At 35.5% G+C, this 25,996-nt stretch overlaps 1 protein-coding gene and 1 non-coding gene across 4 annotated transcripts; both read right to left on the reverse strand.

The window, feature by feature from the left end:
• Positions 1-345: 345 nt before the first annotated feature.
• LOC102623784 (RNA-directed DNA methylation 4) lies at positions 346-5,064 on the reverse strand. Of its 3 annotated transcripts, none has more exons than XM_006468078.4 (11): positions 4,797-5,064; positions 4,270-4,445; positions 4,104-4,184; positions 3,676-3,764; positions 3,470-3,535; positions 3,320-3,361; positions 1,931-2,079; positions 1,731-1,849; positions 1,330-1,405; positions 1,180-1,250; positions 346-1,091 (listed from the first exon to the last, which is right to left on the reverse strand). In XM_006468078.4, exons 2-11 carry the CDS (start codon positions 4,379-4,381, stop codon positions 802-804), a joined length of 1,095 nt encoding a protein of 364 aa, XP_006468141.2. In that variant the 5' UTR covers positions 4,382-4,445; positions 4,797-5,064; the 3' UTR covers positions 346-801. The 3 variants fall into 3 exon arrangements, with proteins under 3 accessions (XP_006468141.2, XP_006468142.2, XP_052287189.1); XM_006468079.4 differs by having other exon boundaries at positions 4,791-5,064; XM_052431229.1 differs by having other exon boundaries at positions 4,730-5,064.
• Positions 5,065-16,312: 11,248 nt separating this feature from the next.
• LOC127899024 (small nucleolar RNA R71) lies at positions 16,313-16,416 on the reverse strand. Its single transcript, XR_008050791.1, has one exon. It is a non-coding gene; the product is annotated as a small nucleolar RNA R71 (small nucleolar RNA).
• Between the last annotated feature and the right edge of the window lie 9,580 nt (positions 16,417-25,996).

Raw genomic sequence — 25,996 nt, forward strand, 5'->3', positions numbered from 1 at the left:
TATTAAAAATTAAAGATTTATAAATGAAAAGAATATGTATTTAAAAAATATATATCTTTGACATTAAATGAAATATAATTGAAAAAAGAGGATTCAAGAGGATTTTAGAGGGACGCCAGTAATCTGAATCTTAAAACAAATGGTCATATGTGGAAATCATTATATAAATTTAAAATAAATGGTGGGCAATCAATTTCTTATGTTTGCCATCTCCAGCTTTGCTCGTATACAAGGCCAATCGCTTTAAGAATAACAAAATAGGAATTTTTTTTTTCTCCCCCAAACTGCAGAAAAAGTTGGTAATAAGGGAAATGCAAATTATGTTCAAGTAACACGGCGGCAGCATACTGTAAAACAAGAATATTTATCAATTATCACCAGTAATTATGTTACAATCTAAACATTAAGGAAAGAGGCAAAGATCACCGCGGCATGTGCAAGCTGAATCAAGTGAAATGCTCTAAGCATCATCTCGCTAAGAAGAGTTCTAATAAAGAATTGAAAAGCAAAGAACAAGAGATCTAAACTTTTGCCCAACTGATCAAAACAGCACAAGTGTCCTCCAAAGTGGACAAACCGTGCTTCAATCTTCATCCTTCCAACGAGCATTTGTAATATTGGATATGTTAGGGTTGGTAAGAGAATGAAAGTCTATACAAAAGTATACAATTGAAAATCCATGCTAACACTAATTTTACTGTTAGTCCCTAACTTCGGTCATGAAACAGTACTCACAGAGCTGCCAGGGGCAACAAAGAGAAACCGCCAATTTCCCCAGCTAATCAAATATATACCATCAATTTATCGATAAGACCATCTCCAATCTTCACCATCAGCATCATTCTTTTCATCGTCAAGATTATCAAAACAATGATCGTCATTTTCAAAATCATCATAATAAATCTCATCTTCCAGAAACCGGTCTATGTCCCTTGAAGCAATACCAGCCCTCTCACTCTCATCTTCTGAATTTTCAGTTGCCTTGCTCTCCACTCCATCTTCATCTACCTCTTCTTCTTCTTCTTCCTCCTCCTCCTCCTCTTGCTCATCAGAAATCTCATCTGGATACTCATTTCGCGGATTATCTTCAGCTGAGAATACCAAAAAGAGAATAATGTCATATAGGGGCATTTCGAACTCTAGAGCAAAAGAATGAGCAAGGACTGGAAGTTACAATACCATTTGAGTCCTCACTATCATACTCTGACTCATCGGGACCGTCATAGAACTCCTCATCATCGACTTGAACCCTAAACCATGATAATCTATCAACTTCAACAAATTAAAAAAAAGGTGCATCTAAAGTAGCATATTGAAATCAACACTTACAGAGGAAATGGGCTGGACGCATCTTCATCAACATTCATGTCATCATTTACAGCATAATAGTCGTATACATAATCATCTGCAAACGACATAAAATACACAGATAGTAACACCCATCAAGCAGTGCTCAACAATACAGGCTTGACTACTCACTGCCTCTGATGTTAACGAAGAGCTGAAATAGTAATTAAAGCTTTGCTGAAGGAGAAATCATTAAAATATTAATGAAATCAAATTTTCTCACTCAAACCTAAGTGTTATTTAATTGAGGTAGTACCCAGAGTGAATCTACATTTGTTACACAAGACTGAAAGCAAATTTAAAATGGAAGGAAGTAGCTAAAGAACAAATTGCATGTTTGACGTAAATTATGATCTTTAATGAAACAAAGTAGAAATCACAACCTTGTTTAGACAAATAAGCACACATATCAGATTCAATCTCTGCAGCAGCACCCGGTAGAAACTCTCTTAGCATAGGCAGATAGCTAGACAGCAATCTTTGATCCTCCAAAGACATATCTCTGTTATAAAAATATATGGTTCATTTTCACATCTTTCGCATATAAACAGATGAATTTCTTGATGACAAAACTTATTCCTACCTCTGCACCTCATTGGATTTTTCTTCCCCATCAACACGAACAACATCATAAAAATGACACATTTCACGTAATTCTTTGTGATGCAACTCCTCTTTGTGACCTTTTCTGCTCCTCCATATCTGTTCAAAGCGAGCATTTTTTGCCAAGACCTGTTGGGAAAAAAAATGAGATAAATCAACAACCCAGCAGAAAAGGTATAAAGAGCAAGTATTTTCACTATCTTCAAATACCGGTTTAGCTAACACGTCATCTCCTTTCCTCCTAAAATCATGAAAAGTTACTAAACCACTCTAAGCAAACATTTCCTGATAAAGCAACAAGGCAAACAATGTCGCAGCTTCTAAGGCGTAGGTTATCTACTACTGACTATGTATACAATTGAGGACCAACACAGAAGACCTTTACTGCATGAGATGCATCAGTCCTCCGAAGTTTCTGGAAGCAAAAGCAAAGGTTCAAAAGCAAATTTAGAGAAAGGGGATGTTCGGGTGTTGAGAAGCTGCTGAGTCAACGAGTCAAGGGCTGGTGAAAACAGTAATTTACAAACATATAAAACTACTACACCATAAGACACATGGCAATTTCAATAAAGGTGATGGGCATAGCTAATATTCATTAGCATGCAAGCACAATAAGACCAAACATATGCAAAACTACAGGGCAAAATCCTAAGTTGAATAAAAAATAAGATAAATGTAGTAATTCAGTTGCAGTAAATTTTTCCTCTTGTCTCCCCCAACAGTTGCACTTTCATCAGTCAAATTCTCCCACCATCGTGACCTTTCCTTTTTTTTTTTTTTTCTCTTTCTCTGATCATCACAGACATTCCCTCAATTTGCACCCCATATAAAAGAAAATCCAACAAAGATCATCTTTGCATATAAACAATATATACAACCTCAATGTGCACCCTACTTTCGAGAAAAATACAAGAGAAAGGGAGAAAGAAATGCATGATAAACAACACAATTATTTTTGTCCACTCCCATTCCATTAAGATGAACATCAACGCTACCTGAATAGCGTGACTCGTTTAACCAGCTAATCAAGCCTATGATTGCCTAAAGAAACAAACAACTAGCATTTGCACAAAGAAATGGTATTGTCCATATTAAAAACACATTGAAACTGAAGGAGATCCCCTTATCCAAAGGGGGGGAAAAAGAAGAACTAGAAAATGAACAGATAGTCAGCACCACAAGGCAGCAAAGAAAGAATGGACGAGTATCGATATAAGAATTAAACTTCAACAAGACACGATTTAAAGATGCCAAAAATTTAGTATACATCTTTAATTCCAAAGAAGAAAGGTATCCTAGTATGATCATCAATAACGAGTTCTAGGATCTTCAGGTAAATTAATTTATCTGCACCTGCAATGTAACATACCTCCTGCTGCTGTCTGGCTTTAGACAAATTCTGATCATGTCTCTGCATGCATTAAATGAAAATAACAATAAGTTAGTTAATCGCCATGAACGGAAGTGTCATTCCAAAAGCCACCTGTTGGTTAATCATTGAGAGAGCAGGAAAACTTACATTATCCTTCTTAAATGCAAGTCTACGTTCCTCACTCTTTGTCTTAAGCACATCAGTAAAATTAGGCTGCAAAGAAACAATCAATATCTAAAACACTGCCCATACAGGTAGAACATAACATACAACAAAATAAAATGGGAAAACGCTGAATAGCCAAAGTCCAACTTAGAATGATAGTGACCATAAATATAGACAGGCACACTGACCACAAACGATTGCACAATGTCAATGTTGGCCTCAGAAGTGGTAGCAGTCTCCACGTGCTGTACAAAAACCTTCCTAGCCTTCAATTCCTCTGTTACAAATCAAGAACAATGCATTAGCTTTGTCAAAGTAAGAATGAGTGGTTTTTGTAAAATGGGTACAAAAAGTTGCCAAAAAATCAAGGAATATGGAAAAATTGAAATGTGAATTGGACCAAAAATACAGAATAGCTAATTTCAGTTGGACCATCAAACTGAATAAGGAAAAGGACAATAGCCTAGAAAAGTTATTAGACATCAGTTAAGTTAGAATAAATTTTACTCAAAATGTACACATAAAATCGAAGGAAAAATTATATCATCGGTAATCTGTCAAAGTTCTTTAAATTCATGAAAGAAAACGAAAGGAAAGCTGATACTAACTTGCTTACCTATCCCAGAAGAACTAGAGATTGACAGCTTCTCAAAGTCCAATAATGGCCGCTTCAGTGGTCTCTCATTAATTTCAAGCCCTACAAACACAACCAAGTAATAAAACTAAAAATCAAAAAAAAAAAAAGCACCTAGAAAGAAAGAATGAGAGAAAGGATAACTTACAGAAAGCTTCAAGCGGAGGCCGAGAGGCTTTGCGTTTAACCCTAACAATGACAGGCTTGTCGTTTGTGGGTTTTGGTAGAGCTGAAGAGCTCTCACCGTGGCTGCTCGCCATTTAATCAAACAAACGGTACAGCCAAAATCTGCTTCAGGGGTGCCGGGTTCCAAGCTTTGCAGACCTGCAATTGGGGAGTTTTAGAGAAATGACCTCCAAGTTTGATGCTTTCTAATGGTTTCTGCTATGCTGACCCAATTTGCTTCATTGATGAAAAGACCAAGATGCCCTCAACTCAAGGATAAACAATTTGATTAGGAGTTGAGTTATTTGTCTAACGGTTGATATGCTTCTCAAACATATATAACTTAAACTCTTCTATAATTTCATCAACCCAAATATTGAATCCCTGTACTGCAATTAATTTCTTTAGCATGTGAGTCTACATAACTCTCTGTTTCTTTACACCTCATAAAAAATAATGCTGATGACGAAACAGAAAAGCTGAAAACTTTAGCATGAATGGGACCGGAACTGATGACGAAGACGGCGGCGATAAAATGCTTCAACGGTGGCCGTTCGTTCGGGCAGCTGGAATACGACGGCGGCTGGAAGCTGTGTTCGATGGTAGTAACGCTTGGCAGCTGCTGGAGTGTTGGTCGTCGACAGTGACGCCGATTTTGGCTTGGTGACTGGTCCTAGTAGGTTTGTTTTGTAACCTTTTGTTAGCTTATTGCCGAGGGATTTGAGTTGGTGAGTATGGTGTTTCCGAATTCAATCCGTAGAAAATTGATCAGTAAAAATTTAATTTAATTCGTAGATTGATAGATTAAATTAAATTAAAAATTTTAAAAATTATAGTATTTTAAAAAACACGGCAGTCTTTTTATAAATTCGTAAAAATTTACGAATCAGTAAAAATATTTATATTTATTTAAAAAAAATTAAACTTATAAATATGATATTAATATTTACTAATGAATAAATATGTTAGAATATAATTATATTAACATTATATTATATATTATTTAATAATAATATAAAATAAATAAATATAATTTCTTATGCAGTTAATTTTTATGTACTGATTTAAATAAATAAGATTTTTTTCTTTTTAATTTGTTATATTTTGAAACTTTTAATGTATTTTCTAATTTTATTTAACAAATTTATTTATTTAAATCTTATTTAATCTTGAATTTGATCGGTAGTAAAATTATTTTTATATTAATTTTTTTATTTAGTTAGTTCGTGGATAGGACATAATTAAAAATTTTTAACTCGCAAATCAATTCGTAAAATAGTAGATTGAATATGAATTGGGTTAAATCCATATCTGATTTGCAGACGTATGAATTATATTTGAATTAAATTTTATCAATCCGTACATTGAATTAAATTAAAATTTTAGATTAAAAATTTATAATCTATAAAATTATAGATCAAATATATATTAATATTCTATTTATAAAATTCGATCCACAAACACCTCTACTAATGGTGAGTGCTGTAAGCTTTCGGGGGAGGTGAAGAGCGAATACTGAAATTAGGGATTTGAGTTAGAATTTTTATTTTCCCAAAACAACCTGTTCGGTTTGCATTTCGGCTCGGATTTAACCCGAATCGAAATACAAACCGATTGGTTTTGGTTTTCACTTTTCATCCATTGAGGTTTTAAAGGTGAACCCAAATCGAATGCCCACCCTTCGCTGCCACAGTCGGGCTATGGCAATTATCAAATATTTTAGAAGCTGGATATACACAGTGATCCCAAACGGCCCAGTCCTTTTTGTCAGCCCTCTTCAAAGGGTATGCAAGTTTTAAGGGCAATTTCTTTTTTTATGGACTCATAAATTTCATAGAGATGGAGGCCCAATTAAAGGTTTTGCTTCTCTTTTGGATTATTTGTCCCATAAATTAAGATTTTCACACTTTTAAAGAGTAAATTAAAGATTATCGTTAAATAAATTATCATTTACCCTATTGTTACTAATAAAATGTTGGACCATCCATCTATTTAAGATAATAAAAAGGGCGAAGCTTTCCTTTTATAAAATCCCCAACCTAAGAATAAAATCAAAAAGTGTTCTATAATGGATTTACTTTTCTCCATAGCTCCGTATCTCCATATCTACAATGTCTTGGTAAAGGCACTCAACTTGTTAAAATAAAAAGATGTTCAGGGAATTGAAGGTTGACAGAACACTGATTGAAAAAAAAGAAGAAGGGTAAATTGGTCTGTTTCACTACACATATTAATTGATATTTTTCAGTTTCTATAATAAAATAGATCTATTTTAATTGTTATATTTTTCAGTTGCTTTTATCAGCATTGGGTTATAGTTTTCTCTCAAAATATCATTACTCATTAAATTAAAACCTCCAATAACAGCCAAATCAAACCTTACCATATAAACTTCTCTTTTTGCTTAAGAACGTAAGAAAAGAATGATACATAAAATGTTGTCTTGCTCACTTTAGAAATTCTCTTATCATGATCATTAACTAACTAACAATGCCTAAATTTCTAATAAACTAATATTTAGGAAACTATAACTACCCACATCGAGAGAAGAAATCTACCCCTACCCAATAATAAGAGGAGAATAAGAGTCCTTACGGCTGAACCCACTCTCCCTCAACGTTTTTTGAGAGGGTGAATCACCACTGAAGTATGATATATCTAGCTGGTGCCCTTTGTTTGAAATGTGAAAAAAAAAAAAAGAATATAACACAAAGATCACTAATGCAAAATAAACTAAGTAATTCTAATGTATAAGGTAGTTTTTTTTTCAAGTTCTATTTGAGAAGGATTATTCACACGTAGTCTAGTAACTACTTTTGAACTTGCAATGTTGCTTAATTTATGGCTCAAGAGTGTTGGACTTTAGGCGATGATGCACAATCGTTATTTTCTTGTACCACAGCTAACAATGATGTTGCTAAACTTCAATTTCTATGCCATAGGCAGCAGTCCAGGCCTCCACATTGAAAACAATATTGCTACAATTATATAAATAGGTGGGACGGTGGTAAATTGTTGATTTTTATGTCCCTTTACATTGTCATTTCACACATTCATTGACCAAAAACTGTCTGGGCAAGCAAATGAAATGAAATCTGTTTTGAATTTAACATACAACTACCAACAATGGTGACCCTAATGAATTAATAATTGTCCTCGGGAGTTGGTTTTTGTTGCACCGAATATTAATTAATTTCTCTTGTGAATTTGCATAACCTGTGTTGTCTTGGTACCAGCTCGACTTCGAGCACGTTCTGCCATTAATGCTGCAATATCTGAAACTTAATTCGATCTCCAATTTCAGGCCGTTGTGTTTTTTCTTCGATGTTGTTAGAACATTAGTTTAAGTTGTTTCCTACTTTCCTTGCATCAATTGTAAGGCTGTTCAGTAGCATTTATTACGGGTTTAGATCTTTTTAATAATCTTTCAGAAACATACAATTAATTGTTATTAGATAATAATATAAAACTAATTAAAACTTAGTCTTATATTGTTATATATAAATGTATTATAAAAGATCATAAAGAGTTAAGTACATATCAATTCAGCGCTGGATTCAAATCTACAGTACGATTATTTCAAATATTTAGTTACTTTCCAAAAATTTTTTATGGTTGATCTCCAAATTTTCACGTATTGTGCATAATATACCAAAAATTCAATGTTCAAAATGAAAAAAAAAAGTTTGAGTGTGCCCAAGATTTTTTATTATTTTTTTTGAAAGAAATAATTCCATTAACATTAAGAACTACAATTCTCAAAGATAACAACATAGGTGTGGTAGAAAATCTTCCAACCAAAAATAAAAATCCTTACAACGGGCTTAATATTTTGCTAAAGCATCCGCTGCTGAATTACAAACCCTTGGGACTCGTCGAACTTGAAAAGAATGCTTTGGAGAAGGTAAGTGCTTCACTTCATAAATATGCCAAAACAAGTTATGGGAAAAGCAATAATCTAAAGAATTGATTCCTTGACTGATTCCGACAGCCTTAGCCACATAACATCATTAGAGAAAACCCCTTGATTGATTCCTGCAACCATCACCAAACCATAACGGTTGCGCATAATAGCACCACAACCCACTACACCCTTATTTGCATCTACTGCATCAATATTCATTTTCATCCAATCCATAGGTAATGGCTCCCACTACAGATCCTCATGCCTATTACTACTATATTTACAATCAACACTAGTGATAGCAATATTGGCAAAGGACTCCAAAATTCTTGAGCCTGTGCACATAATATTTTGCAGCTTACTAGATTGTCCCCCAAGCATTATATTGTTTTGTGCCTCCCAAATACACCACATAATCATCACCAACAAGCATAATTCAATGCTAGGTAAGGTGGAAATAACATACTCAAGAAAACCCCAACAATTATTAACACACAATCACACAAAAATAAATTTGGAAAAATTGCATCCTTCCACGCTTGTTGTGCAAAATCACAATGAAACAAAGAATGCATCAGGGTCTCATATGAAAGGTTACACAAGCTACAACAAGCATCAGACAATACCCTTCTATTTGTTAGATTAGCCTTTGTCAGAAGAACATTATTAAGAGCTTGTCAAAGGAAAATCTTTACCTTAGGTAGCACCTTCAAAGTCTAAATCAAATTCCATTGCTTAGACATCCTAATTGATGTTCCAGCAACTGAGGAATCCCAAATCTATATAGCCAAATGATACCTAGATTTTTAAGTATACAGCCCACAATTATCAAAATCCAAACACACAGCATCTTCCATCGTCATAAAAGGGAGCGTCAATTTTAGAATCAGTTCAACATTCGTTCCCATGGTCAATCAGATAGTCCACTATCGACCTAGTGGTAATGAAATTGGTTGAGATAAGCCTGAAAGTACTTGGTCTTGGCAGCCAATTACTATCATAAGCATTAATGCTATGACCATTTCCAACACACCGACAAAGACCTGTTGTGATAGTACTCGTCCCCACAGAATACTCTGCCACATATAAGAAAGATTAGAGCCTAAATCTACATGGAAAAAAAGGGTTGTGCCGAAAATATCTAGTTCAAAACCAGCAAATCATCATAAAACAACAACCGCCACCCTTACTTAGTCAGCATGGCTTGGTTAAAACAATGGTTAAAACAAAAAAGAGTGCTGCTAAACATCGGGAAGCTTGAGAGAATCCTGAGAGAAACGGCTTCGTTCTCTCACCTTCCGCCCCCCCCCCCCCCCCACGTGACTAAGAGAAATATGTCCCCCACGTGAAAAAGACTTCCTTTCAACTCCTCGCTTTTACAGCTCCGTTCCAGCACTCCCTTTCAACTCCTTTTCCTTTCTATTTTCAACTCCTTTTCCAGCACTCCCACATGAACTCCAACTCCTTTTCCTTTTGTTCACTCCAGCAGCAACTCGCTTTGTCTCAGCCTTCTCGACATTACAGCAGCTTCGTCTCCATCTATCTCCCCAGCTTTGTCTCCGTCTTCTCTCGCTCCAGATCTAATCAGTGATCACTGCTGTCGGTGGTCGAAAACGAGTTTCCTCTCACTCCCTCCCCCCCTCTCGCTCCGTTTTTCCTCTCACTCCAGTAGCGGCTTCGTCTCAGTCTTCCCGATGTTACAACAGCTTCGTCTCCATCTCCCCAGCTTCGTCTTCGTCTTCTCTCGATCCAGATCTAATCGGTGGTCGCTGCTGTCGGTGGTCGGTGGTCGGTGGTCACTCTCTTCGTTTAGTTGGTAATTATTTTTTGATAATTAATTTATGATAATTGTTGGTAATTTTGTTTGGTAATTATTTTTTTGAGTGATTATTTTGTTGGGAATTATTTTGGTAATTGTATTGTTGATAATTATTTTAATAATTAATTTATGATAATTGTTGGTAATTTTGTTTGGTAATTATTTTGTGGAGTGATTATTTTGTTGGGAATTATTTTGGTAATTGTATTGTTGATAATTATTTTAATAATTAATTTATGATAATTGTTGGTAATTTTGTTTGGTAATTATTTTGTGGAGTGATTATTTTGTTGGGAATTATTTTGGTAATTGCATTGTTGATAATTATTTTAATAATTAATTTATGATAATTGTTGGTAATTTTGTTTGGTAATTATTTTGTGGAGTGATTATTTTGTTGGGAATTATTTTGGTAATTGTATTGTTGATAATTATTTTAATAATTAATTTATGATAATTGTTGGTAATTATTTTGTGGAGTGATTATTTTGTTGGGAATTATTTTGGTAATTGTATTGTTGATAATTATTTTAATAATTAATTTATGATAATTATTGGTAATTTTGTTTGGTAATTATTATAAGAGTGATTATGTTGTTGGGAATTACTTTTTGATAATTATTTCGAGAATTACTTTTTGATAATTATTTTTGGATAATTGTTGGTGATTTTGTAAATAATTATTTTGTTGAAATTTTTGTTGATAATTATTTGGTCAAAACTGTCGTTTGGGTATAAGTTTTTGTTGGTAACTACTTGGTGAAAATTGTCTGTTGGTATATGTATTGCAAATGCTGAAAATTTTGCTAGTAATAATGACACGTTTTCATATCCATCAGCTTCAACAACAATAGAATTAAAATTCCTGACAATGTTAATTCATGTACAATCATTCATTTCAATACGCTTTCTTGCACTTGCACTAATGTTGCGGTTACAAGGAAAATATCTAGCTTTGTCCGGACTCAATCCATGATTGTGTTCAAGGTTTAAAGTTCGAAGAATCCATTTTCCATCTTCATTTACACAACCTCCAATTCTAGCATCACAACCAGTTTTTACAATAGGTATTGGCTTCAGCACATCAGTAGATTTACTTTCTGACTTGCCACTACGACCACATGCAAACGCCGCGTACCTTATAATTTCATCGCTCCTTTTTTTACTAGTTAGCTTCTTAACAGGAAACCCTTCTTGTTTACCATAGGCTTTGTAAAATTGCCACATTTCCTCATGGCTATCAAATAACATCCCAAGAGTCGGCTCATATTTTTCCGATTACGCATCTTCAACTCCATCTTCATGTTCCAAATTATATATTTCTACAAAATAATTAATATTTGTATTAAGAATAAATTATTATCAATTTATACAAACACCATCCAACAATAATTTAATCCATTAAAGTTCTAAAAATTTAAATAAAAAATGATAAATCGAACACAATTTAAATTTAAAAAATTCAATGTGGAAACAAAATTTAAATTAAGAATAAATTATTATAAATTTTTCCAAACACCATCCAGCAATAATTTAATCCATTAAAGTTCTAAAAATTTAAATTAAAAAAATTATAAATCGAACACAATTTAAATTAAAAAAATTCTATGTTCAAACAAAATTTAAATTAAAAAATTCTAAATCAAACATATAATTTAAATAAAAAGATTTCTAAAAAATTCTAAATCAAACACATTATCATTTAATCAGTAAATGCAGGTACATTTCTATTATTATGATATAACAAAAAATTTAAAAATATATTCTTTGAGCTGAGATAATTACTAGAGGTGGCAAAAATACCCGCCCGGTCCGGACCCGGACCGTACCCGGGTGTTGTGGGCCGGGTATTACCCGGCCCGGGTATGAAGCCGGGTCGGTCTTGGGCATCACTTGATAAATCCGGAACCCGGATTTTATTAAAAAAAATTATAAAATATATATTATTTTAAATATTTTATATTTATTTGACTTATTTATTATACATATATAAAATTTTAAACACTTAAAGTTTATATTTTCATGTCAAATTTTATTGAAATAAATTTAAAACTTATAAAATTATCAAAAAATAAAAAATATATACACATAAAATATTAAAAAATATAAAATCAGAGTACCCGGATTAAAACCCGGCCCGGACCCGAACCCGGACCGGTTGCATCCGGGCAGGGTCCGGTCATGGCAATACCCGGACCCGGCCCGGGGTTTTGCCATTTCTAATAATTACCAACTGGGTGTTGCTTCAAGATCTAGATCGGCCACTGATTAGATGAGGTGAAGTAATGGCTTGTGATGAGCAAAGAAGTGAACGAGAAGTGAACGAGCAACTGATCCCTGAGAAAACTTAGCTTTGCTTGGTCATGAGCCAGAGTGAGCTTTGGGGACTAGTGACTTTCACGTGGGGGGCCAGATTTCACTTGGCAAAAGTGACTTGAGTGTGGGGCCTACTCCTACTTTTTGTTGATCATTTAAGAAAGTGTCATGAAATAGAAGAAAAAACTAATAAAAAGGAGTATTTTTTCACGTGGGGGGCCAGATTTCTCTTAGTCATGTTGGGGGGGAGCTGAGAGAACAAAACGGCAGCACAAGCTGCCGTTTCTCTCAAGGTTTCTCAGCTTTCCCGACCTTTAGCATTTCTCAACAAAAAAAGATCTTGAAACCTAAGATCCCTTAACTTTTTGGTTGAGTCATCCTCCTTCATCATGTTTTTCAACAATTCCTTCCAATAATAGCCGATAAGCCAAATATCATTCATAATTCGGAACCTCAGCAAGATTGAACAAAGTAGTTATCTTGCTCTGAACATTTTGAGCTATATTCAGACTAAAAAGAATAAAAGATTTGTTATAGTAAAAAATTTACCCTAATGCCACAAAATAATAATCAAAGATGCTCTTTAGCCTGCCACAGTTCTCTAAAGATGCTCGATAAAAAACAAGATTGTCATCTGCAAAAAAAAAAAAAAAAAGATAGGAAATGAATAAATCACAAGCAAAACATACCCTTTGGATAGCCTTTATAGATTCACTAGCATGGATCATCATAGAAAAAACTTCAGCACATAGAATAAATAAATAGGGTGACAGGGGACACCCCTACCGCAATTCTCGCTGAGGCCGACACGAACCCCGTACTTATTCATTTATATTGAACAAAACATTGATGTAGTGCACAAGCAATAATCAACCTAATCCACTGCTCAAAAAGCCCAAACCATACATCACTTGTTGTGAAAAACCCTATTCAACCCAATCATATGCCTCTACTATATCCAACTTTATCGTTACTAAGTTGTTCTTATAAGATTTACAAGATCGCAGCTTATGCAAGCATTTGTACCCAACTCTGACATTGTCAGTAATCAATCTATTCGAAATAAAAGCACTCTGGTTATGTGAAATGACATCACCCAAAACTGACTTTAGTCTGGTGGCAATAGCTTCTGTAACAACTTGATAAATAACATTGCATAAACTAAGTGGTCGAAAATTAGATACGATAGTTGGAGATTTAATCTTTGGTATGAAAACCACAATTACATTATTTGAATCAATGAGGGAAGCACCGTTAATTTTTTTTTAATTAAAAAAAGTGGATATAACTTGAGTACACACCACACCCTAATGATCTTGAAAGAAAGCAGGGGGCAGACCATCTAGTCCCTATGCCTTAATTAGATGCATTTGCATCACAGCTTGACGAACCTCATCCTTGGAGAATGATAAAGTCAAATCCTTATTCCCAACATTCATAACCCGCACAAGCACCTGTTTTACAGTCGATTCCCATTACTGATTAGTTGGATTTGATGAAGAAAACAACTTTATCAATTATTGCTCAACAATACTTCTCATCTCAATTATATTTGTATCCATCTGACCTTCTTGATCTAATAGCCCCTTAATCAAATTCCGCCGTTGCCTCATGGAAGCATAAGAATGAAAAAAAAAAATGTGTATTCTTATCCCCTTCCTTCATCCATGAAACATGAGCCCTTTATTTCCAGTATAATTGCTATTTGTGAAACAAGTCGTCAATCTCTCTCTAAAAGCTGAAGCCCATTGTTGAGTGTTAGAAAATGCATATTTATAAAGGAGAAAACCGTCATTTTACATTTTAAGTCTTACTAACAACCCTTACTTTTATATATTTAACCTTCTTGTGATTTAATTACATGTGTTTTATTTTAATTAAGTATTTTATGTATTTTAGGGGCATTATAGTCATTTCACAATAAAGGAGAGATCAGACGGCAAAACGGACATCACTTTTGAACTCAGGACGGTCGAAAACCTTAGGAGGAGCATAAAAGGAAAAATGGCACTATTCACATGTACGGTACTATTCACGTGTACGGTACTGTATACGTTACTGTTTACGACACTGTTCACATAGACGGATGATGACGTGGCATTGACCGATGATGTGGCATTGACTGATGAGGTGTCACGATCATGTTGGACTAAAATTCTTATGTACTGTTGATGGTGACGTGGCAGCATATCAGTGGACGAAAAATCTCGCGTACGGTGCATGCATCACACAGGATTATTTTCAACCAAACCGCGTTACTGTTCATCCGGGTCAAACCGCGTTACTGTTCAAAGTCGGGTCAAACCGTGTTACTGTTCATCCGCGTGGTCAAACCGTGGACTGTTGACTGATGACGTGGCGCAATCCTGAGCGTCCAAACTGTTTTTAATCCGATGGCCATGATTTACTCCATGTATCTATAAAAAGGGGGCCTCCCCCCCTAATTTGATATCTCTGAATCCATTTTTGGGATCCATTTTCTGTAATTCCTTCTCCATCTTGTATTTTCTTAGTATTTTAATAAATTCCCATTTTGCCCCTAGTTCAATTATGAGTGGCTAATTTTCTTTCAAGCTTGGGTTGAAGGTGAAGTCTCAACATGTGTCATGGGCTTAATTTGGTAAATTTACTTTCTCTTCCCCTCTAGTTTTTGTGGATGTTTTGACTTCTCGTCGACAAATAATACTAATCTTGTCTAGTACCGCCTTGGTTACACCGGCTCTCTAGTATAAGGTTATTATTATTTGGCACGATAAGCCCTTAGCACCATATTGATTAGAGCGTGGTTCATGAGGTGTGGATTCCCCCCTCATGATTTAATTGGCATTAATACGGATTATTTAGCCCATGATGCATGTTGATACGGATCCAGATACCCAAGTACGTCATTTCAATAGAATTATCTTCAATTTATTCTCGCCATTTTAATTTAAGTTTTAGCATATACCAAATCATTTCCACCATAAATCCAACAACCCATTTACAAAATTAATTCTACACAATTAAAATCCACCTCCTCGTGGGATCGACACTCGTCACCATAGATCTATACTACAATAGATTCGTGCGCTTGCGAGTACATTAAAATTTGCACAACAAGTTTTTGGCGCCGTTGCCGGGGAGGTAAGTAATTTTAATTCATAGAATTAATTTTTTTTTTTGAATAATTTCTTTTATTTGTTTTCTTGTATTTTTTTTATTATTAAAAAAAAGAAAAAAAAAGTGAATCTACATTTAAAGGTTAGTATTTCTTTTCTTTTTCTCTTCTTTAAAATTCTGTAATTTAATTTTCCATTTATTTTTCTTTGTAATTTTTTTTTGTTTATCTTATTAATTTAATTTTTAGTTAATTTCTTTCACGTATTTATTTTTGTGTATTTTTATAAAAAGGTTGTAATAGCGCAATAAGGTTAGTATCGTAATTCTCACTCTTCTTTATTTTTATTTGTTTTGTTCCCATCTTTATTTTTTGTTTTGTTTGCATCTTTATTTTTATTTTATTTATTTTGCATGCATGGTCGTAGGTCATTATTACCTAATCTTGAACCTATAGACCTTGAATTAGAAAAAACACTTCGCACACACAAACACGTTAAAAATAAAATGGATTTACAAGCACCACATGAGAGGCCATTTAAGGACTATTTTAGTCCCTTAGCTAATTTGAGCACATCATGCATAAGATACCCTAATGTAGCTGCTAGGAGCTTTGAACTAAAACCTAGTGTGCTAAATTGTCTCCCCACATTTGATGGCCTAGAAAATGAGGATCCATATAATCATCTGAACGATTTTCATGCCATTTGTCAAACTTTTAAATATGAAAATTTTTCAGACGATGATGTTAAACTTAGACTATTCCCATTTTCTTTAAAGGATAGAGCTCGTTCATGGCTTAATACATTGCCTGCTAATAGCATTATATCATGGGAACAAATGGTTACAAAATTTTTAAATAAATATTTCCCAGTGCATAAAACCAATGCTATTCGCAGGGAAATCTCAGAGTTTACCCAGAAAGATGACGAGCAATTTTTCGAAACATGGGAGCGATTCAATGGGCTACTCTTGAAGTATCCACATCATGGGTACGAGAAATGGCACCAATGCCAATACTTTTTGGAGGGATTACTACCAAATGTGCAAGAATGGCTAATGGCAACAAGTGGAGGAGAGCTAATGTCAAAAAGTGCGTCAGAAATTTAGGAATTCTTCCAGCGACAAGCGGACAATTCCCAACAACGGAGTCGATCACTCAGGAATACTAGAAGGATTAAAGGAGTGAATGAGGTTCACATTGGCGAGTCAACTTCGGGAATCAAAGAAGTCAAGGAGATGGTTGAAGGTCTTGCTCGACAAATAGCATCATTATCGACTGCTAAATCAACAGAACCACATGACCATGACTCATACTCAGATCAAGCCAATGCCATAGGTTTAATGAGAAAGCCATCAAATTACAACCCATACTCCAACACATATAACCCTGGATGGAGAGACCACCCCAATTTTTCATGGTCTCAAGGATTCCAACAGAATGGACCAGCAGCTCCAGCTCCACCAATTCCTCAAAATCCTCAAGCCTCTCAGCCCCCATTCAGACCATACAATCAAAACCAGAACCACTCTCAACCTAGACCATGGGAGGATGCATTCCAGAATTTCAGGAATGTTACTCACTCCACGATTGAGCAACAGAACCGCACCATTGATGGACTACGAAATGAGTTGAGAGCGGGCTTCAACTCACAAGCCCAATCAGTTTCAAGCCTCGAGAAGATGGTGGGACAACTTGCTTCTTCAGTTCAGACCTTGGCAATGACCGTTGAGAAAGGTAAGTTTCCAAGTCAACCAGTACCTAATCCTAAAGGAGTGCATGAAGCAAGTACCAGTTCACCACAGCAGCATGGAGAGGTCAAAGCAGTAATGATCTTGCGAAAAGGAAAAGAAGTCGACAACAAAGTGGAGATGCCGGCGAAAAAAGAAAATCAAATTGTACCTATAAATGTTGACGACTCATCATCGGAGGAGAAAGAAGAAACCAACCCACGAGAATATGTTCCGAAAGCTCCATTTCTCCAGAGGTTAGCTAAAGGCAAGAAGGGAAAATCCACAGGTGAGATTCTCGAAATCTTCAAACAGGTAAGTGTTAACATCCCTTTACTTGATGCTATTAAACAAGTTCCATCTTATGCCAAGTTTCTTAAAGACCTTTGTACTAAAAAGAGAAATATGCATGTTCAAAAGAAGGCATTTTTAACAGAAAACGTTAGTTCTATACTCCAACATAAAATTCCTTTAAAATGCAAAGACCCAGGCTCTCCCACTATCTCATGTAGTATAGGGAACCACACAATTGAGAATGCTTTGTTGGATTTAGGAGCTAGTGTAAATCTTTTGCCTTACTCTGTGTTTGTGAAACTTGGGCTTGGAGAATTACACCCAACTCCAGTGGTGTTACAACTTGCAGATCGGTCCACGAAAATACCTCGTGGTATTGTGGAGGACGTGCTTATCCAGGTAGACAAGTTTTATTTTCCTGTTGATTTCATTGTAATTGACACTCAACCAATACAGGATTCAAGGAAGCACATCCCCATTATTCTAGGCCGACCTTTCTTGGCAACTGCGGATGCTCACATTCAATGCAGGACTGGAAATATGCAGTTGTCCTTCGGCAACATGACTATGGAGCTAAACATTTTCAACATTGCCAAACAACCTTACAGTGTAGATGATGGAATTGTTGATGTGGATTTAATTGAAGCATTAGTTGATGATACTTTTGTTTCAAACCTTAGTGATCCTTTACAAACATGTTTAACTCACTTTGGTTTGGATTTTGATATTGACAGATCGGTCGATGAGGTCAATGCCCTGCTTGACTCAACACCATCTATGGACACTAATAAATGGAAGTCAAGAGTTGAGCAACTAGCACCATCAGAGAAGCAACTCATTCCATCATCAGAATCACCACCGAAACTCGAGCTCAAACCATTGCCCAACACTTTGGAATATGCGTTTTTAGGAGAAGAAAGTACTCTACCGGTAATTATCTCAGCATCCCTCAATGACGAACAAAAAGGTAAGTTGTTGGATGTTTTGAAAGAGCACAAAGGGGCATTAGGATGGACCATAGCAGACATTAAAGGTATAAACCCAGTAGACTGCATGCATTACATTCACCTTGATGAAAATGCTAAAACTACTAGGGAGATGCAACGTCGGTTAAATCCTAACATGAAAGAAGTTGTTAGAACTGAAGTCCTTAAGCTATTAGATGCAGGTATCATTTATCCAATTTCTGATAGTTCATGGGTCAGTCCTGTACAAGTTGTCCCCAAAAAGTCAGGAGTCACAGTAGTTACGAATGCTGATAATGAATTGATACCCACTAGAGTAACTACAGGATGGCGTGTATGCATTGATTATAGAAAGTTGAATTCTGTCACACGTAAAGACCATTTTCCTTTACCATTTATTGATCAAATGCTTGATAGATTAGCAGGCCATGAATTTTATTGCTTTCTAGATGGCTACTCAGGATATAATCAGATTCCCATAGCACCAAAAGATCAAGAGAAAACTACTTTCACTTGCCCTTTTGGCACATTTGCATATAGGAGAATGCCATTTGGATTATGTAATGCACCTGCTACATTTCAACGATGCATGCTAAGCATTTTTTCTGATATGGTTGAACGATTCCTTGAAGTCTTTATGGATGACTTTTCTGTCTTTGGCAACTCGTTTGATCAATGTTTACATCATCTAACACTAGTTCTGCAGAGATGTATCGAGAAGAACTTGATCTTAAATTGGGAGAAATGTCATTTTATGGTAAAACAAGGTATTGTTCTCGGTCACATCATTTCGAGCAAAGGTATTGAGGTTGACAAAGCCAAGGTGGATCTCATTTCTAATCTTCCTCCACCCAAAACAGTCAGAGAAGTAAGATCTTTCCTTGGGCATGCTGGTTTCTATAGACGTTTCATTAAAGATTTTAGTAAAGTTTCTAGACCCTTATGCAATTTGCTTGCTAAGGATGTACCTTTTGTCTTTGATGATTCATGTCTTGTTGCGTTTGAAAAATTAAAGCATTTGTTGACATCATCACCCATCATTCAGCCCCCGAACTGGAAATTACCATTTGAGCTCATGTGTGATGCATTTGATTATGCAGTAGGAGCAGTATTAGGACAAAGAGTTGATCGAATTCCTCATGTTATTTACTATGCTAGTATGACATTGAATGATGCACAGTTGAACTATTCAACTACTGAAAAAGAAATGCTAGCAGTAGTGTTTGCATTGAAAAAATTTCGATCATATCTCATTGGTTGTAAAATAATTATATTCACAGATCATGCTGCTCTTAAATATCTTCTCACAAAGAAAGATGCAAAAGCCAGACTAATTCGTTGGGTGTTACTTTTGCAGGAATTTGACTTGGAATTCAAAGATAAAAAAGGGACAGAAAATGTTGTGGCGGACCACCTCTCTCGTCTCCATTTTGACACAATTATAGAACAATCACCATTAAATGAGTCATTTCCAGATGAACAATTAATGAGTGTGGAAGTATTACCTTGGTATGCTGATATAGTTAATTATCTTGTTACAGGTAAACTTCCAGAGCATTGGACCAAGCAAGACAAGGCTAAATTCTTTGCAGAGATAAAGAATTTCTTTTGGGATGACCCGTATTTGTTCAAGTATTGTGCGGATCAAATTGTTAGACGATGTGTCCCAGAAAGTGAAATTCAGAATATCCTTTCATTCTGCCATGAACAAGCTTGTGGAGGCCATTTCAGTGCTAAGAAGACAGCGACTAAAGTTTTACAATGTGGTTTCTATTGGCCATCTATATTTCGAGACGCTTACACTTTCTGTTCTTCATGTGATAGGTGTCAACGAATGGGAAGCATTACACGAAGGAACATGATGCCACTAAATCCAATTTTAGTGGTTGAGATTTTTGACGTATGGGGTATCGACTTCATGGGACCCTTTCCCCCTTCTTTTGGCCATCAATACATATTGGTTGCTGTTGACTACGTATCAAAATGGGTAGAAGCAATTCCATGTAGGACCAATGATCACAAGGTGGTGATAGCATTTTTGAAAAGCAACATTGTTTCACGCTTTGGATTCCCTCGAGCAATAATCAGTGATGGTGGTGCCCACTTTTGTAACAAAGCATTCAAAGCACTTTTGACAAAGTATTCAATCACACACAAAGTGGCGACCCCGTATCATCCGCAAACCAGTGGCCAAGTTGAGATCTCCAATCGAGAAATAAAGCACATATTAGAAAAGACGGTGAGGCCAGACAGGAAAGATTGGTCATTAAGACTTGATGATGCATTATGGGCATATAGAACGGCTTTCAAGACCCCGATTGGGATGTCACCCTACAGGCTAGTGTATGGAAAAGCTTGCCACCTACCTGTGGAACTCGAGCATCGTGCATATTGGGCCATCAAGAAATTCAATTTTGACATGCAGCAAGCCAGCTCAGAAAGAAGATTACAGCTGGCAGAACTTGAAGAAATTCGCAATGACGCGTACGAAAATGCCAAGATTTACAAGCAACGAATGAAAGTCTTCCATGATAAGCAAATTATGAGAAAATCGTTCACTCCAGGTCAGAAAGTGCTTTTATTCAATTCTCGCTTGCACCTATTCCCAGGTAAGTTACGCTCTCGTTGGTCTGGCCCATTTATTGTTCATACTGTTTTTCCACATGGGGCAATTGAAATTAAAGACCCAAAGAATGGTGTCACGTTTAAAGTTAATGGTCAAAGATTAAAGCCATATCTAGAGTACCAACCACATGAAGAAGACACCGAAATAAATTTGAGTGACCCACCAAATTTGAATTGATTTTTTTTTCTTTTCGTTGATTCGATTTTTCTTTCTTTCTTTTTATTTGTTAATTGAAATTATTTTTGCATAAGTGTGTTTGTTTTTCCATTAAGTTTTTTATCATTGTTAATCATGAGTACCATACTTAGACCGTTCCTCCTGAACATTCTTAAACCACTTCAACGTGTCAAAACTCATCTCAAAAGGCAGATTCAATTTTGTAAAACACATCGCATTTGGGCTCTACAACCACCAGAGTTAGTAGCCTATGTTGAGGGTTTAGAAAGCCAACTCAGAGATATTGAGAGAAGTGTTTACGACATCCAGTTGGAGCTTAAGGTAAATTCAATACGAGGACGATTTTGATTTTCTTTGTGTGTTTTAATTTGTTTTTCTGTTTGTGTGCTTTAGTTTGTTACCCCGGTGAAGTGGCGGATAACGGTACTCCGTGACAATCAAGTCGGTTACTTCAGTTTCCCATAATAACTGATATTCTGAGGCGAAGGTATGGACAGAAACGAGATTCTAGCGAAGCTTCACAAGCGATTCCCTTCACTCCCTCAGAATGCCCTCCTTACGATCTATAAAGCCCGATCTGAACGCATGCGATTGCTCATGAGGAATAACATACCTGCAGACATCCGTTGGTTAATCGAGGCTAAAGTACGATTAGCAGGTGAGTTACCTCCTAAATTTATTGCATACATGCCTGGTTGTGGTAAAGGAAATTATGCAAGAAAACGACGAGCTCGAAGAATTTCTGTTGCTTGTCATAAGTGTGCCAGAATGAGTTGCAATAAAAACCCATGTTCTTTAGGAATGATGTCTGATAACAGGGAAGATAAGATTCAATTCATTAGGGATGGCTTGAATAAGGAGTCATTGGATGATATCCTTTTGTCTCTTGAAACGCATCCCAGTGGATATGTGCAAGGAGCGATTCTCCAGTTATGGCCATTATTCCAGAAAGAGCATGCACGATATAGTCTCAGGAATCTGACTATAAACGACCCTGTTTGCCTGTTTATAAGAAAACTGGATGGGAAGCCTATCCTCGACCCATAGAGGGCGTTCAAGCCGTTTCTGGACGTAAAACCAGAGGAAGATGTGAGCCACAGTCGCAACTACGTGTAAATATCCTTTTACTTTACTGTTATTTTATTTCATTTCACTGTTGTTTTATTGTTTGCATTATTGTCTTTAATAATTTTATTACTGTTTGCTTTTTCCTTTTTACTGTTTTCTTTTTGACTCGCGAGCCATGTGCTTCATGCGTTATTTAACACTAACATGTTACCTCATTCACAGCTGTGACCCACTATCATCAAGACTCTTAAATGTGATTTCTTTTGTCAAACACTCACAAATTGTTTTTGAGAAATATTCCAATGGCAGCTACTTCCAATAGACAATTCAAGAACATTTGTGTGCTTTCTGGATTTACCTATGGCAAACATAAAGAGTTCGTTAAGGCAGCCATAGATCTTGGTCGAAGCATAGCAGCGAGAAATTTACATTTGGTGTATGGAGGAGGTAACCGAGGGTTATCAAAAATGGTCTCCGAAACAGCTTTTATCAAAGGAAGTCAAGTGTTAGGCATCATCCCAAGAGTCCTAAAACCATTGGGCAGTTCGTCTGACTCATCAACTGGAGAAGAGTTAGTCGTCTCAGGTATGCAAGAAAGAATAACTGAAATGCTTAATCATGCTGATGCTTTTGTTTTCCTTCCAGGAGATCTTGCAACACTAGAGGCACTTATGACACTAGCATCTTGGGCTCATCTGCACATCCACCAGAAACCCATCGGTTTGTTAAATGTCAATAACTTTTATGATGGCTTTATCGCATTTCTTAACCATGCAATAAAAAACTACTTCATTCCTTCTAATGTGAAAAAACTTTTTATTTGTGCTCACACTGCTAATGAGCTACTTGATATGTTACAAGCTTATAAACCGGAGCCAGACCCCTGGACCTTTGTGTTGGAGCGACCAAATAATGATGGTAACAGTAGCCGCAGTAAGAAGTACAAATTAGATTTAACTCTCTGCCTGTAAATATTTTCTTCTGTGTTGCACCACCCAGGTGATGTCTTCTAAACTCTACTTCTTTCCTTTAAAACATTGAGGACAATGTTTCGTTCTGGTTGGGGGGAGGGAATAGTCGACAATTGTGGAATCTTGGTTAAGTTTTTACTATTTTTTTTTGTTGTAGAAACTAACTGTTGCTAACGTTTTGTGTTGAAGATGGCTGAATATGGAGTGTAGTTACTCTAGAAACGCATCTTCATCGTTTTAAAAAAAAAAAATTGTTTTCTTCCTCTTTCTCCTTTATAAATATATATTTTCTAATTTTTGAGTCGAAGATGGCTGAATATGGAGTGTCGTGCCTCTAGAAACGCATCTTCTTAGTTAAAAAAAAAAAAAAATTTCTTTTTCTAATAAATTTTTCTACATCATTTTCACATTCCTGCATGCATATTTTTCTTTCATATTTAGAATAGGTTGGGGGGTAGAATGTTGTTAAAAAAAAAAATTTGTGTTATTTGTTTTAACATTGGATGACATGATTAATTTCAAATTTTATTATTTGTATTATCTTTGGTCTTAAGTGATGTTACGCTATGTTTGCTACTTTACATGTTGATGTCGGAGACAAATATGAGTTGCTTGAAGGAATGAACATGTCATAAATAAGTGCCAAGTGAGTTGTTGAGCCTATCATTTTCTTGGAGAGTAACCCTTTTGCCCATTCTCTATACAGCTTAGCAGTTTATTATTTTATACACGATCTCTACATTTCTTTTGAGTTAACCCTTTAAAAAAAATGGTAAAAAAAAAGAAAAAAAAGAAAAAAAATGTGTGTTGCTACATTGGGAGGCCCATCTAACTAGTAGATATGGATAATTATTTAGAGCCCTAAAAGACTATGGAAAGGCCATCTTTGATCCGTTTGAGCCTTTCTAGCCATCCCTTTTATTAAATATCCATAGTTACCCTTTTTGAACCTTTAAAAAAAAAAAAAAAAAAAAACCTTTTCTTTGTCAACTTATCATCTTAACCCACTCCGATTTGGAGTATTACCCGATGTCTTATAAGTTCCATCACCTATTTATGTTTGAGAAAATGTAAATAATTATGTTGTTAAGTGAAGTTATGACAAATAAAAGCTAAAAAAAAAAAAAAAGTTGTTGTTTCAAAAGAATAAAAATAACAACAATAGGTGAAATACACCTTGCAACTTCAAAAAAAAAAAAAAAATTCTCTGCATTTTTCTCAAACATATACTTTGTTTTCCTTATTTCCTTTCTTTGTTAGCCATATCCCTAGCCTACGTTACGTCCTAATAAAAGTCCTTCTTGATTTTAGGGAACTATAGTTTGAAGTAGAAGCTAGTTATATGGGCTAAAAAGATGTAGTGGTGCATATAAAAAAAATAAATAAATAAATTGGGTTGACTAACAGTTTTTATTTGACTTGAGATCGTATTATTTTTAAGCTGAGGGCATATTTATTTCATCTTGGTGAGAGCATGTGATATCACTTCTTTATTATTTTCTCTCTCAATTATCATTCATTGGAGTGACTATTTTTATTGGGATTAATTTATTTGTGAGAGTGTCACTACTTCCAGTGAGATTTTGGGGTTTGACATGTCATTCTTGAGAGTAGCTAAAACAAAGTCTACTGGGCTAATTCATGTGGATGGTTGATGTGGGTGTGATGTTGCTTTAGACTGGAGATAATGCTTATACTTTTATTTGATTGCTATCATTAATCTGATGGAATAAATACGAGTGTTTCTATTAAAACAAAAAAAAATTATTTTGAATTTGAATTTTGTTTTCGCTTTATTTGCTAGGGACTAGCAATAAGCTGGTTGGGGGGTGTGTTGAGTGTTAGAAAATGCATATTTATAAAGGAGAAAACCGTCATTTTACATTTTAAGTCTTACTAACAACCCTTACTTTTATATATTTAACCTTCTTGTGATTTAATTACATGTGTTTTATTTTAATTAAGTATTTTATGTATTTTAGGGGCATTATAGTCATTTCACAATAAAGGAGAGATCAGACGGCAAAACGGACATCACTTTTGAACTCAGGACGGTCGAAAACCTTAGGAGGAGCATAAAAGGAAAAATGACACTATTCACATGTACGGTACTATTCACGTGTACGGTACTGTATACGTTACTGTTTACGACACTGTTCACATAGACGGATGATGACGTGGCATTGACCGATGATGTGGCATTGACTGATGAGGTGTCACGATCCTGTTGGACTAAAATTCTTATGTACTGTTGATGGTGACGTGGCAGCATATCAGTGGACGAAAAATCTCGCGTACGGTGCATGCATCACACAGGATTATTTTCAACCAAACCGCGTTACTGTTCATCCGGGTCAAACCGCGTTACTGTTCAAAGTCGGGTCAAACCGTGTTACTGTTCATCCGCGTGGTCAAACCGTGGACTGTTGACTGATGACGTGGCGCAATCCTGAGCGTCCAAACTGTTTTTAATCCGATGGCCATGATTTACTCCATGTATCTATAAAAAGGGGGCCTCCCCCCCCTAATTTGATATCTCTGAATCCATTTTTGGGATCCATTTTCTGTAATTCCTTCTCCATCTTGTATTTTCTTCGTATTTTAATAAATTCCCATTTTGCCCATAGTTCAATTATGAGTGGCTAATTTTCTTTCAAGCTTGGGTTGAAGGTGAAGTCTCAACATGTGTCATGGGCTTAATTTGGTAAATTTACTTTCTCTTCCCCTCTAGTTTTTGTGGATG

Source organism: Citrus sinensis, chromosome 7 (genome assembly GCF_022201045.2).
Source record: "Citrus sinensis cultivar Valencia sweet orange chromosome 7, DVS_A1.0, whole genome shotgun sequence".
NCBI lineage: Eukaryota > Viridiplantae > Streptophyta > Magnoliopsida > Sapindales > Rutaceae > Citrus > Citrus sinensis.

Coding starts and splice junctions, on each gene's coding strand:
- LOC102623784 (XM_006468078.4), bottom strand. CDS start 4,381: ATGGCGAGCAGCCACGGTGAGAGCTCTTCAGCTCTACCAAAACCCACA. Junction 4,185..4,269: donor GCCTCCGCTTGAAGCTTTCT/GTAAGTTATCCT, acceptor TTGTGTTTGTAG/GGCTTGAAATTAATGAGAGA. Junction 1,251..1,329: donor GCGTCCAGCCCATTTCCTCT/GTAAGTGTTGAT, acceptor ATCATGGTTTAG/GGTTCAAGTCGATGATGAGG.